At 55.2% G+C, this 13,433-nt stretch overlaps 1 protein-coding gene across 2 annotated transcripts in view; it reads left to right on the plus strand.

The window, feature by feature from the left end:
• EYA2 (EYA transcriptional coactivator and phosphatase 2) overlaps window positions 1–13,224 on the plus strand; it is a 201,548-nt gene extending 188,324 nt beyond the window's left edge. For both annotated transcript variants that reach the window (XM_037164709.2, XM_037164710.2), the window contains exons 12-16: window positions 2,485–2,645; window positions 4,846–4,960; window positions 5,847–5,968; window positions 8,980–9,080; window positions 12,446–13,224. In XM_037164709.2, the coding sequence (XP_037020604.1) occupies window positions 2,485–2,645; window positions 4,846–4,960; window positions 5,847–5,968; window positions 8,980–9,080; window positions 12,446–12,526 (580 nt within the window). In that variant the 3' untranslated portion in view covers window positions 12,527–13,224. The remainder of the gene's footprint in view (window positions 1–2,484; window positions 2,646–4,845; window positions 4,961–5,846; window positions 5,969–8,979; window positions 9,081–12,445) is intronic.
• The last annotated feature ends 209 nt before the right edge of the window (window positions 13,225–13,433 follow it).

Below are 13,433 nucleotides of genomic sequence, written 5' to 3' on the forward strand. Positions count from 1 at the left end.
ATAAAAACCAACCTTGGTATGGCCCTCACTTTACGCTACGCCCTGCTCCAGATGCTTTATGTGGATTAGTTCACGGCATCTTCTATTATCCACCCCATTTTTCAGTTGGGGAGTGGGTGGCACAGAGAGACTAGGTAGCCCGCCCAACCTCACACAGCGGGTAAGTAGGGGCAGCAGGATTCATGGACGCCCTTCTCTGCCCTCCATCTCTTGGCAAAACATCCAGGCAGCTCCCCAAGAGGTCCTCAGAGTTCACAGTGTTCGTTTTCACAAGTAAATTATCTGGCCCTTTTGTACCACTGGGAGAGGACCACATGGTGGCGTTCTGGGTTCCTGCCGGAAACTTCTGCAGTGTCCAGAGCCTTGGATGTGCTGCAGATGACAGAGGAGGCCCTGCAATTCCTTGCAGCAGGAACCCAGTTCGGTGGCACCAACCTTGACTTCCAAATGGAACGGTTCATCTACCAAAAGAAGGATGGCGTTCATGTTGTAAATCTGAAGGGAACCTGGGAGAAGCTTCGGCGGGCAGCTCGAGTCCTGGCTGCCCCGGAAAACCTGGGTCAGCGTCACAGCCTCCAAGGACACTGGCGAGTGGGCTGTGCTGAAGTTTCCTGCTGCCACTAGGACCACTCCCGTTGCTGGCAGCTGCTGGCAGCTTCACTCCAGGACCTTGGCTAACCAGCCCCAGATACCCTTCCAGGAGCAGGGACGTCCCGTGGGCACTGATCCCAGGCCCTGCCTGCCATCGCTCCGGTAGCATCTCTCCTCGGTGTTGCATGGACATCGGTGCCACTGCACATCAACGAGGGAGCTCACCGGTGGGACTGATGCGCTGGATGCCGGCCCATGAGGTTCTGCGCATGCGCAGCGCCGACTGCGTGAGCACCCTGGGGAGGGCCTGCCGAATCTCGACTCTGCAGAGATGCTGAAGAGACCAAAAGAGAGCAGAGACGACGTGTTTCCTTCCAGGCTTTTCCTCTCTGAAGAGACTTTACTGTTTACCTTAGAAGCGTCTGCTCGCACTGTACCCGCAGCCCTTGTTACACTCCAGTGTTTCTTGCTATTTTAAAGCATAAGTGATACTCGCGTGATTTTGCAAACCCAGCAAGGCCTCCGGTAGGTGGAGAGAGAAGGGTGTTCTCGGCAGAGCTGGGGTTTCTGTGCACACACTCTGGCCGCTGTAGGTGGGGACTCACCCCCACTGCCCCTCTGGCTCCCAGCTGCCGCTCTCCTTGTCCGTCCTGTGCGATGCCCTGCCTCGGTGCATCCCCAGTCTCCACGCACACTCGTGGGACTTCTCGTGGGACTGAGGGCTGCACCGGCAAAGCACCAGCAATTGACTCTGTCTAATGCAGGGAATGCCTATTCTCTGTCTAGTGCCTATTATTCAACAAATAAAAAAGTTAAAACAGGGAATTTCTATAGCAAGATATGGAGGTGCTCTGCCCTGGCTGGTGTAGCTCAGCGTATTGAGTGTGGACTATGAACCAAAAGGTCGCCAGTTCGATTCCCAGTCAGGGCACGTGCCTGGGTTGCAGGCCAGCTCCCCAGTGGGGGCCACGTGAGAGGCAACACACAAACATTGATGTTTCTGTCTCTCTCTTTCTCCCTCCCCCTCTCTCTAAAAATAAAATCTTTTTTTCTTTTTAAAATTTATTTATATTTTTTAATTGATTATGCCATTACATTTGTTCTATTCCCCCCTCCGTTCCCCTCTACCCTGCACACCCCTCCCCCACCATTCCCCCCCTTTATTTTATGTCCATGTGTCTCAAGTTCTTTAGCTTCTACATTTCCCCTACTATTCTTGCCCTCCCCCCTATCTATTTTCTACCTACCTTCTATGCTACTTATTTTCTGTACCTTCTCCCCCCTTCTCCTCCTCCCACTCCCCTGTTGCTAATCCTCCACGTGATCTTCATTTCTATGGTTCACTCCTGATCTAGCTGTCCTCTTAGTTTGCTTTTGGTTTAGGTGTGGTTGTAAAATCTTTAAAAAAAAAAAAAAGATACAGAGGTGTGCACACAATGGAAAGAAAGGGTCAGCAGGCGGGGCTGAGAGGGGCCACAAAGCGGGTGGATTTGGGGACCAAAGTAGTGACAACGGAGGTTTCCTTCCGGGCTCCGCTGTCGAGATGAACCAGAGCCAGGCCTCGTTTGGAATCTACTCCATCCACAAACTCCGAAGGAAGAGAGAAAGGCTTTCCCTCGTGTGGCCACTGCACACGGCGGACACGGGCAGACCCCCCAGAAAAGAAAACGGACTCTGTTTCACACCAAGAGAAGGGACAGTGGGCACCGACTAGGCAAGAGCCAAAGACGCCACCACGCTTCAGGAGGCTGACAAAAGCCATGGTCCCGCCCCTCCCGGAACACACACGCCCACAGCTGTCTTGCACATCCTGGGGGTCGGTCCCATGGGGCCTGAGTCTCCCGGTGGAGAGCCCCCACCCCCCACAGTAACACTGTCTCTCCCCCTCCCCAGCACGTACAACTTCTCCACCGATGGCTTCCACGGTTCAGCCCCAGGAGCCAACCTGTGCCTGGGCCCCGGCGTCCACGGCGGCGTGGACTGGATGAGGAAGCTGGCCTTCCGCTACCGGCGCGTCAAGGAGACGTACAACACCTACAAGAACAATGTTGGCGGTGAGTGGGCCGGGGCTCGGCTGCACCCGGGCCAAGGGAGACCATGGAGGAGGGCCACTGGCACTCACGTCGCACCTCCTCTGTGCCAGGCCCCAGTCTGACAGGGTTACAGACATCGCTCACTCAGAGCGACCTTCGTGGTGTCCCCCTGGAAGAAGGCGTGGGTGTTTCAGCACCGTCGCTTCGAGGGGAGGAAGCTGAGGAATAAGGGAGCATCTTGCCCACAATGCCAACCCCCGCCATGTCTTAGTCACACTCCATGGCCTCTCGCACCCAAGTCTATGGACTACGGGAGTGAGGCAGAGAGCTTCGGGGCGGCCTGCTTGCTCACCCACCCTACACAGAGAAAGGGGGAGCAGGTGTGCGGGGCGGAGGAGGCAGGGCTGGAGGGAGTCAGCCAGCCGGGGCCATCTGCTCCCCATCCAGGTTAAGCCCCAGGAAATGCCCAGGGCTCCGGTCAGGCTGCTCTGCTTTCTCATAAACCGAGGGGAAATTACCTGATGTGTCAACAGTCAGGGAGCTCGGGGCTGGCGGGATGCCAGTGGGCGGTCCCCTGTCCCTCTTGCGGTCTCTGCTGCTTCCCCCCACCCACCCCCACCTCAGCTGTTCCTGGCCCCCAGAACTAGCCTGGTGAGGGCCGAGATGGAGCCTGAGAAGTGTAGCCTTTTAGCCCGGGGGCCATGTACTTAGCTAAAAATCACGGTTCTTGTTACTAATGAGGTTTTTTATAGTTCTATGCTATTAATTATTAAAGAGAAACATGGGCAATGGAAGGCAACAGCAGTGTCCACCACCAGGGACACATGAAAAGCCCTGAGAACAGGGGAGCGGGGGGCTTTTCAGGAAGATAAAGGCCGGTGCGGCTGGAGTGAGGGGCCTGTCGGACAGCACGGGCCGAGAGAGGCAGCAGCATCTGGTGGCACAGGGCCTGCGGGCCGTGGGGAGGGGTTTGCACAGCTGGGGTCTTCTGTGCAGAGACCACGGCATCGGTGTCGGAGCAGCACAGGCACAAGGCAGCACCCTGCCCCCACGCCCCCATTCTTTCTTCCACAAACACTGACTCGTCGGCAGCCCTGTGCCAGGCCCTGCTCCAGGGGCTGCCCCCGCGGCAGTGCACAAGGCCAACCTGGTCCCTGCAGTGTAACAGCCAAGGCAGACACCGGAGACGTAGTCACACAGGGACACGTTAAATGGCAGTGGTGAGACATGCTAGGAAGAGGTGCAGTGTGTCGGCAGACTATAAAACGGAAGGCACTGGCCGGGACAGGCCTTCCAGAATAAACGACATTTATGATGAGCTTGAAGGACATAGCAAGGCCAGAAGGGGGAGGTAAGACACCAAGAGTGGTTCAGGTTAGGGAAGGAGACGTGCAAAGGTCCTGAGGCAGGAACACATTTGGTGTTTCAAGAGACAAAGAGGAGGCCACTAGGGCTGGAATGGACACCAGGGCAGTGCCAGGAGATGAGATTGCCAATGAGCAAGGGCAAGGTCATGGGCCATCGAGTCTGAACTTTACCTTAAGGGCACGAATGGCTGAGAGGTGACAGTCAGGCTGAAAGACACCTGAAGTGGGCTCTGGAGGTCAGCGGCCTGGGTGCCGGATCTGTCACCATCGTTTCCTGTCTGCTGTGAGCAAGTCACAAAGCCCATTTCTTCACCTGACTGACCTGATGTGACCTGTTGTTTATGTCTCACCGTTGAAAAGGGGATAAAAAGAGTGTCCACTCCAGGGTGTCCGGTGAATACAATGACATGTCATGTTAAAAGCAGGGTCCTGCACATAGCAAGCACTCAGTGAATGCTAGTCATTGTTATTTTGTATTTTATTAATTTTTGTCTCCACGGTAACAGAGTAAGCTCTGTGATCAGGATGTTTATGTCTGTATGTTCAGTGCCTGCCACAACTCTGACCATGCGGAAGGCCCTTCTGAGTGTTGTGTGGGACGGATGGGTGGATGGGGGATGGATGGGGGATGGATGGAGGGGGTGGATAGATGCACCAATCAATGAGTGGCTTTGACTGATTGACTGACCATTCAGTCAATCCCAAAATAAGAGTCAGATTACTGAATCGAAGTTGACCTTGGATGTCATCTGATTTGAAACCTCAGGGTAACTAGGCTCCCCTCCCCGAACCCTAGCCCCTCCCAGACCTTCCTAACATGACAGCTACCGCATCTCCATTTCCCCTGTCTGCAGGCTTGATAGGAGCTCCCAAAAGAGAGACCTGGCTGCAGCTCAGAGCTGAGCTGGAAGCCCTGACCGACCTCTGGCTGACCCACTCCCTGAAGGCACTAAACCTCATCAACTCCCGGTAAGTGGGAGCCCTCGTTGCCTTTGCGCCGCCAAACTTTCTCCCATTCGGGGGTGCTGGCCCCTCCATTTCCACGCTCAGGGGAATGGGACTCCCCAGATTCTCACTCAGCACACTTTCCAGACATCGGACCAGCCGAGGTGTGCGAGGCACCAGACACCTTGGGCCACAGCTGAGCAAATATGAAGCTGCAGTGACTTATCAGGGCCCCAGAGAGCTAAAAACCTTCATACACCAGTCCATCTTATCCCGTCCACCCAGCAGTCACAGCGCCGCCACCCGAAAACCACTTTATAGGACCTCACCAACCCTCTCTAGTGGATCCCTAGTGAGGCGAGGTGAGGAGGGCCCAGCTTCACTCCAGGCCTCCCAGTAAGTTGCCTCTTGCTCTTAAATAAGGTTACCTGGGCCAGGCAACAAATCACCGCGCTGCACTAGCGTCAGAAGTCCGGTGATCCGGCCCAGGAGTAGGGGCGGAGTGGCAGTCCCCGAGCTGCTGTGTGATTAGGGAAGCTAATCCCTCGTCCCAGTCCTCTCAAAATGTCAGAGCTGCCTTGTGCCTCCAGGGCACCCCATGCCCGCCTCCCTGTTGTCCTGCTTGGTCCCTGTCACTCAGCTCCATTATTCAGAGGCCCCAGCAGTTGTTCCAGTGTGTGGCCCTTGCAATAAATGTTTGCTCTTTAAATAAGAAAGTGTTACACCCATCTCAGCTTTCAGGCTTAAAAGGACAGCTGAGCACCCTTGGGCTGTCCTTCCTTGAGGAGGCCTTAGCCAGAGCCTCCCAGCCCCGCCCGAATGCTCACCAAACCCCAGCTCAGGCCACAGGGTGAGGAAGCCTATCCTTGGGTCCCCTGGGACCCCACTCTGCAGCCTCCTCTGTCCTCAGGCCCAACTGTGTCAACGTGCTGGTCACCACCACTCAACTCATTCCTGCGCTGGCCAAAGTCCTGCTGTACGGACTGGGCTCCGTGTTTCCCATCGAGAACATCTACAGCGCAACCAAGACAGGTAAGGGGCGCCCAGAGCTCCGGCGGTGCAGCGAAGGGCTGGGGGGAGCATTCCATCCTGGGCGTGGCAGGCAAGGCAGAGAAAGACCGCACTAGGAGTGTTCAAGAAGTCATCCCAGGGCGTGACTCTGATCCCCAGATCATCCCCAACTGCCCACTTCCTTCCGGTTCTGCTTCCAGGGAAACTGGGTAGGAGCAGTTTTCCAACAGTTACAGTAACTGCAGACCCGCTCTAACAAACAGCCCAAAAGCAAGGGCTTACATCGGATTCAAAGCTTATTTCTCTCTCCCACGCCAACGGACCAGAGGGGTGTTCCTGAGCTCACCCAGGAACCCAGGTTCCTCCCATTTTATTTTCCACCGTCTCCTACGGGCTTACCCTCATGTACGGTCAAATTGGGGTCCTGCCACGTCGGCTTTCCAGCTTATGGAAAGGTGGAAAGGAGGAAGGTGTAATGCCCATCCAATGTTTTAAAGCCAAGACTCAGAAGGGGTGCAAGTTACTTCTGCTCACCTTAGTCCTGTGGCCACAGCTAGTTGCAAGGGAGGCTGGGAAATGTAGTCCATAGCTAAGCAACTGCGAGCACAGGTAAAACTCATGGAATTCTATCACTAAAGAAGAGGAAAACAGTTTCCACCACAGCCTGGTACATAAAGGGGTTTTAACTTTAACCTTGAACCACATAGAGAGAACAGTATTGTTTTTTTAATTCTCTTCCCAGGACAGAGTCTCTATTCAGTGCTATCCGGCTTTCCTTTCCGGCCTCCCTGACTCTGTCACCTCCCTTATTAGCAAAGAGGATGAGCTTTAGGCTCAGAGCTTTGATGAGATAAGAGAATTTAGTAACTGGTGAGATAAGGAAATTAGTAACATACTGGTTTGTTTGGGGGTTTTTTTTTATGTGGAGGCAACTGGGTTTTTAATTCTTATAGCACAAAAAAAAAAGTAAATACAATATAAATAACACAAAAATCTGGCTAAGATGTTTGTAATTAGAATTTTTTTACCCTTGTTTTTTTCTGGAGCAAAAACCAACTTAGGGTACTGCAGAAGCATTTTCGAGCAGTTTTTGCCTTTACTAAAATTCCACATCTGAGCCTTACATAGATGCTAAAACCCTGGAGAGTCAGGGCCCAGATACCATTAGAGATTCTGGAGCAGGACCCCTGTGTTGCAGAGCCAAGTGCCACCGGGGAAGTGGTGGTGTGGCTCTTTTTTCCCCACTTGGGGCGCCTGAAGATCCCCAAACGAGAAGCCGTGGGCGTGGAGATAGGATGGAATGTGGTCACCAGCTCCCTGGTTAAACTGAAAAACCATAATGTTTTCAAGTCAGGTTCTGCTATGATAGCGCTGCGTAACAAGCATCCCCACCATTTTTATGTCTCATGACATGGGCCCAGAGGGTCCATGAGTCAGCTGTGGCTCTGCTGGGCTCGACCCCAGGGTCCTGTCTGCTCCGCTTGCCTCCTCGCTGTGGGACCAGCGGCCATTCAGGGCCACATTTTTCTCATGCCAGGTGACGGGTATGAAGGAGGCCAAGCCAAACCACCTGTACCCATTTCTCATGGCAGGTCCTAACCATGCCATTGGTCAAAGCAAGTCACATGGCCAACCCAGCACCAGTGGGGTGGGAAACAGGCTCCGCCTCCTCCAGTAGGCCGCACTGTACTGGTGTGTCAGAGGCCAAGGGCGTGTGATTCTGATAACTCAGAAGACAGTTGCAATCAGCTGCCTTGCCCCAGCCTCTGCTCCCGCAGAGGAGGAAAGAGGCCCAGAGGGAGGAGTGGCCTGCCCCAGAGCTGATTCCCACGAGAGCGGTGTAACAGAGGAGATCAGAGCTCCAGCGCTTGAGGCAGGCAGTCTGGGTTCGAATCCTGTCCCTGGGGTCTCTCTGCCTCAGCCTCCCGGTCTGTAAAATGGATGCTCACGCACCGCCAAGCACATACGTTTAATAGTGCGTATAAAACACAGAGGAGTTCTCAGCAGAGCGCTAGCCCTCAGCAGTGGGAGCTGTTTTGTGATTATTATCGTTCCTCCTCCTGCTCTCCTCACCTTCAAGTCACTTCACCAACCCTGAGCCTCAGTCTGCTTATCTCTGAAATGGGATTGTGTTGGTTCCGATTTCCTAAGGATTGCAATGGTAGTTCAGTGAATTAATGGGAGTCGGTGGTCCCAGCAGGTGGCAGGGCAGGGGCGGTTTGCCTCCTAGAGGACACCTGGGAACATCTGGGGACATTTTTCATCTTCACAAGTGGAAGAGCTGCTACTGGCATCCAGGGGGGAAAGACCAGGGATGCCGCCCCCCCCAGGCAAAGAAGTGTCCAGGCCCACAGGCCACAACCAAGGCTGAGAAGCCCTGCTGCCGGGGAGGCACTTAGCAGAGCCTGGGATGTAGCGGAGAAGTCCATGGTGGTGACCGATACTATTATTAGTGCTGTTGTTACGGTTACCAAACTTGTTGAGCCGATCAGGATGAACTAAGGTCTGAATTCCATGCACCTGGATCTGCACTGCTGCCCAGACACTGGGGAGAAGGTGACAAGGAGAGGCGGTCACAAATGGGTGTCTGCTCCTCTGCATCCTTACTCTGGGATCCTGGGCAGATTGTGTCGCCACTCAGAGCCTCGTGATCCCCTCTGGAAAATGGGTCCATCCCTCTGACCCAGACAGCGGTGCAGACTCCGGAGCCCGCCTCTTCCACTGTGACCCCCTAGGCAGGCCGGCAGGCCACTTCACTGCCCTGCGCCTCTGCGGTGTCACCCGTCACAGGGGGTGGGGGGATGACAGCAGTGCCCACCTCAAGAGTTTGCTGGAGGCAGAAATGATTAACCCCCAGCCCTTAAGAGGATGGCCACCCACAGCAAACGCTCAACTGGCAAACGTTCACCACGCTCTGTCCTCACCGAGCCTCTCTCCTTCCTCTCCATCCTCCTGGTCCTCCCCTTCCTCCCCCTCCTCTCCCTCCTCCCCCTCCTCTCCCTCCTCCCCATCCTCCACTTCCGGGTGTGCAGGGAAGGAGAGCTGCTTCGAGAGGATCATGCAGCGGTTCGGCAGGAAGGCCGTCTACATCGTGATTGGCGATGGGGTGGAAGAGGAGCAGGGAGCAAAAAAGGTACTTCTCCCACCTCTCAGCTGCTCTTCCTGCTCCCCTTAGCCCTGCTGTAGTTTCGAGGGCTCTGTGCACAGACTCCCCCGCCCCCCAGGGCCAGCTGGGTCCCCTCCCCAGGCTCTTTGCTGGCCGGCCCAGGCCCATGTGCACACCGCAAAAGCATCCCGAGTAATTTCCTTCTGCAAATCCCGCTCTGTGCCTTTGGCTGCCACCCCTGGGAGCCCTGGATTGTTTCTGGGACAACTGCTTGGGAGCCCAGAGATCCCGGAGGGCAGGCCGGTCGGGGGGTAGGTGCACGTGTGCGTGTTTTATTTAATACCTACTGATCATATGTTCCAGGAACCCGTCCCAGTTAATAAAGACAGCATTAAGCTAATGAGAAAGAAAGTCCTGCGTTTGTGATCTCAGGCCCATGAGGAGAAGGACAGGGGTTCTGGTGGCCACGGCTCTGTTCTCAGAAGAGGAACAGCTGCCCAAACCCGGGGTCTGGGCCTGTCAACAGCATCCCAGGAAGCCTGCCCCCCACCACCACCCCACCCAGAGGCCTGGGAAGTGGATCCTTAATGTCACAGCTTAATTTGGGGGACCTGATTTCCTCCTTCCCTCCCTGGTAACACATTGCAAGGAAATGCAAACATGTTTATGGTCTCGGAGGATGAAACCTATAAGAAGAGAGAAAGCCCCTAGGGTGCTGGGAGAGGGGAGTTTAGGAGGCTTTGCATGTGCTGTTCCACCCACCTGGAAGGCTCCTCCCTCCACCCACCGCCCGCCGGCTGGACTCATCCCTCCGGGCTCCGCTCTGCCCTTCCAGCCACATTTGGCCTGCCTGCAACTCCTTCCCTGAGCTGTCTTCATTCTTTCCATTGTCCCCTCTTGTCATGAAAGGAATACCTGCATAATTGGTAGCTTAATCACAAGTCCTCCCGCTAGGGTGTAGGCTCCATTAGCTGAGCACCTACTGTGTGCCAGCCGACAGGGCTCTCACCCTTCACTCAGCTCACAGGCTGGGACAGGCAGTCAACAGCCAAGTGTAACATGCGTGTCAGGTGGTGAGCCGAGCTTTGGGGGAAAGTAAAGCAGAAAACACGAACAGAGGGACTCTGGGCGGTGGGGGGAGGTAAGTTGCAAGTACAGGTAATGATCCAGGCAGGCCTCCCTGCCAGGTGGCTTCTGAGGAAAGACGGGAGGAGGAAGGGAAGTGAGCCAGGTAGAGATCAGCGTGAGGGCATTAAAACAGAGGGACTGGGAAGTTCAGAGGTCTGAAGGCTAGCGCTTCCTGCAGGGAGCCATCACGGCCACGGAGGTGGGCCAGGCCGCTGGGCAGCGGCGGGAGGTGAGGTTATGCCCGGGGCCCTTGGGGAGCACCTCCTCTTAAAGCCAATTGCTTTCACTTTTACCAATGAATTGTTTTCGAGGGAAAAGTATTAAATAAATACACAAGACATGGCCGGAATAGTGGCATGAACCACATGAATTATCCTGTGAACAGCCGAAGCTCCAGAAACACCATGGCAGGTCCAGAGCACAGTTCTGTGTGGGAAGCCTGCTTGAAGCCCACTTCCAGGGCTCCAGGGCACGTCTACAGCCCCTCCCCACTCTTTCAAGTTCAAATACAGAAGAGAGCCCTGCCGTCAGCAGATGGCAGCCATTACACTGAGCTGTGCTTCGAGTGAAGCTGGATCAGTCAGCAGCTCAGACCTGTGGCCCCGAGCAGCCGGCACCTGCCTCCAGTTCCTACCGGGAGAAGGGCAGGGACGCCCCTGGCACCGTCACTGCCGCGTGCCCACCTTCTCCCCAGTTGGAGAGGCCGCAGAGGCTTTAAAATGACCCCTTTGTGATCCTGGAAGGACACATGAAGGCAAGGTGTGATATATAACTGTCCAGAAGCTCAGTGTTACCGACTGCATTAGAGAAATCGAGGGCAAACCACTCCCACTCGTGCCTGTAACCGCTGCTCTATGACCACCGTCATTGTCTTGGCCAGTCCTCCGAATCCCCCTGCAAAGTGGGTGTCATTTTACAGACGACAGACTGGGGGGCTCAGATAGGTTCATTGATTGACTTAAGGCCACACAGCTGGTACATGCAAATGGACTGCTTCACTCCAAACACCTGGCGGGAAGGAGACGGACTCAGGAGTTTCAGACACTGTCAGTCTGCACCCCTGAGCTGGTCGGGTGACAGCGGAGTCTGCCACAGGAGGCTAGGGCACACACCCCCCATAATCCGACTCCCCTCCAGTCCTCTCCTGCGTCTGAAGCAGCGGCCCAGCCCATTAGGGAGACATGCTGAGTGCTGGCAGCCCTCCTGGCCTGATGGATGGGAGTCGTTAACCCAGGCCCCAGACACCTGCGCAGCGTGAAATATGGCGAGAGGACAAGGGGCTCCGACGGCCGTGGCTGACAGTGTTGTTAATATCACCATTTTAACGTGTCATTTGTCTCCGCCTCTCCACACGTGATAAATCCACCTGCAGCCCGGAGCCCTCAGGCCCAGGACCGGGCAGCCCAGGCCTTCCGTCCCTGCTTTGCTCATTTCCTCCTGGAAAAGGGAATTACACTCTTTCAAGGGGCACAGGATTGGTCGGGGGGCAACCAGAACCCACCCCTTGCAGAGAAAGGAAGGCTTGGCCCAGCTGAGGAGAGGGCGGGGGCCGCAGGGTCCCTGGAAGCCATTAAAGAAATGGCTTGCCCACGATGGACAGTCATCTGCTCTCCCCGAGCAAAAGGAAACATTCTCTATGTCAAAGGCTGGTTCTGCCGGAACCTGGCAGGCCCAATCTATAGTAAAAATAAAGAAAGAGAAAGACATGTTTGTTGAGGACTTCCCTTGACAAACTCACCTTCCCTCTCATCCTCCCTCCTTCCTCTTTCCCTTCCTATCATGAATATTTCTGGAGCACCTACTATGTGCCAGGAGTCATGCAATGCAGCAGGGACCACGACAGTCCAAGTTCGACCCCTCCCCAGGGCTTTGCACTTGGCGATCTTCTGCCTCGCCCTCCTCGTACATGTTTGCATGGTTCCTCCTCCTCTGGGGCCTGCTTAAATGTCCCCACAACTCCCCAGAGAGGCCCTCCCTGACCAAGGTAGCAAAGAACAGACACCCTCCCAGCAGCGCCTCTCTCCGTCCTTCCATTTCCTTCGCAGCACTTACCATGAGGTGAAATTAACCCGTTTGCGTCTCGGCTACAGCTTATCTGTGGCTCCAATGACGGCACACAGCGTGACGTGCCTCCGGGTTTGGAAACAGCCGGCACGCTCTGCTGACGCGCGTCGGCGTCTCGTGCGGCTCTAACTACGCAGGAGGGCGGCACCCGGGGGCGCGGGGCGGGGGTGTGACTGTGAGCCTGGCGCTCTGTGTTGCAGCACAACATGCCCTTCTGGCGGATATCCTGCCACGCGGACCTGGAGGCGCTGAGGCACGCCCTGGAGCTGGAGTATTTATAGCAGAACCCACGGAGCCACCGCCCGCCCTCCAAGGTGCGTCCCCCACCCAGGCCCCTCGCCTCCCACCAGATGCTGGACACTGGCCGGGGTCCCTGCAGCCAGGAGGACGAGTCCGGTGACCATCTCCATAGATGTCCTTTCAGTCTAGACGCGGGTCCCAGGAAGCAGAGTGCCCAGCGGTGGCTGCGGAATATTTAACTTTGGGGACAATGGTTGACACGGAGTCCAGACTTTTCTACGAGTCTCTCGGAACAAAAGGAAGGAGGGGCTGACCTGGGGGGGGCTGGTGGTGTGGCGGGGCCAGGCTCGGTTTTTTTCTCGTCTTAATTTATGGACTAATCCCATTACTCCGGTATTATATGCTCTCACACCTGTGTTGCTGGTTTTCTCAGTCCCTGGTCTGGTTTTGTTTCCAAATGGCATGTGGAGCGGTGCGCAGTTCTGGCCGCAGCTCTCCGCTCCAGGCTGTGTTTTCGGGGGACGATCATCTCTGAGCAATCGCCGAGGGAGGCGACTCAGGGCAGTGGGAAGACCCCTGCTTATTCCTGTGTTTAAGAACCTGACCTGACGTCATGTGGACAAGTGCACGTGCCTTATGCTGCCATCTTGTTTTGTAGAATGAGGGGATTGTGGGGAGGAGGTGGTACTTTGCGACGGAGAAAAGGCATTAAATAAAACCACGTTTACATTTGGAAGTGGGTCAGGTGTCGCTACTTCATTACTGAACTTTCAACTTCTGAATCTGTTGGTCTTTCCAGAACCTTTTCAGTTGCAAAGGAATAAAATCCAACTCAAACTTGCTTAAGCCAATATATATATATATATAAAGAAACTCAAGATATCCGTCTTCAGGCATAGCTGGATCCAGGTGATCGAGTGATTTTTCTCCTGTGGGGCCCTACTTCCC

The sequence above is a fragment of the Artibeus jamaicensis genome, unplaced genomic scaffold, assembly GCF_021234435.1.
Source record: "Artibeus jamaicensis isolate MK-2021 breed Jamaican fruit bat unplaced genomic scaffold, CSHL_Jam_final contig_685, whole genome shotgun sequence".
Taxonomy (NCBI): Eukaryota; Metazoa; Chordata; class Mammalia; order Chiroptera; family Phyllostomidae; genus Artibeus; species Artibeus jamaicensis.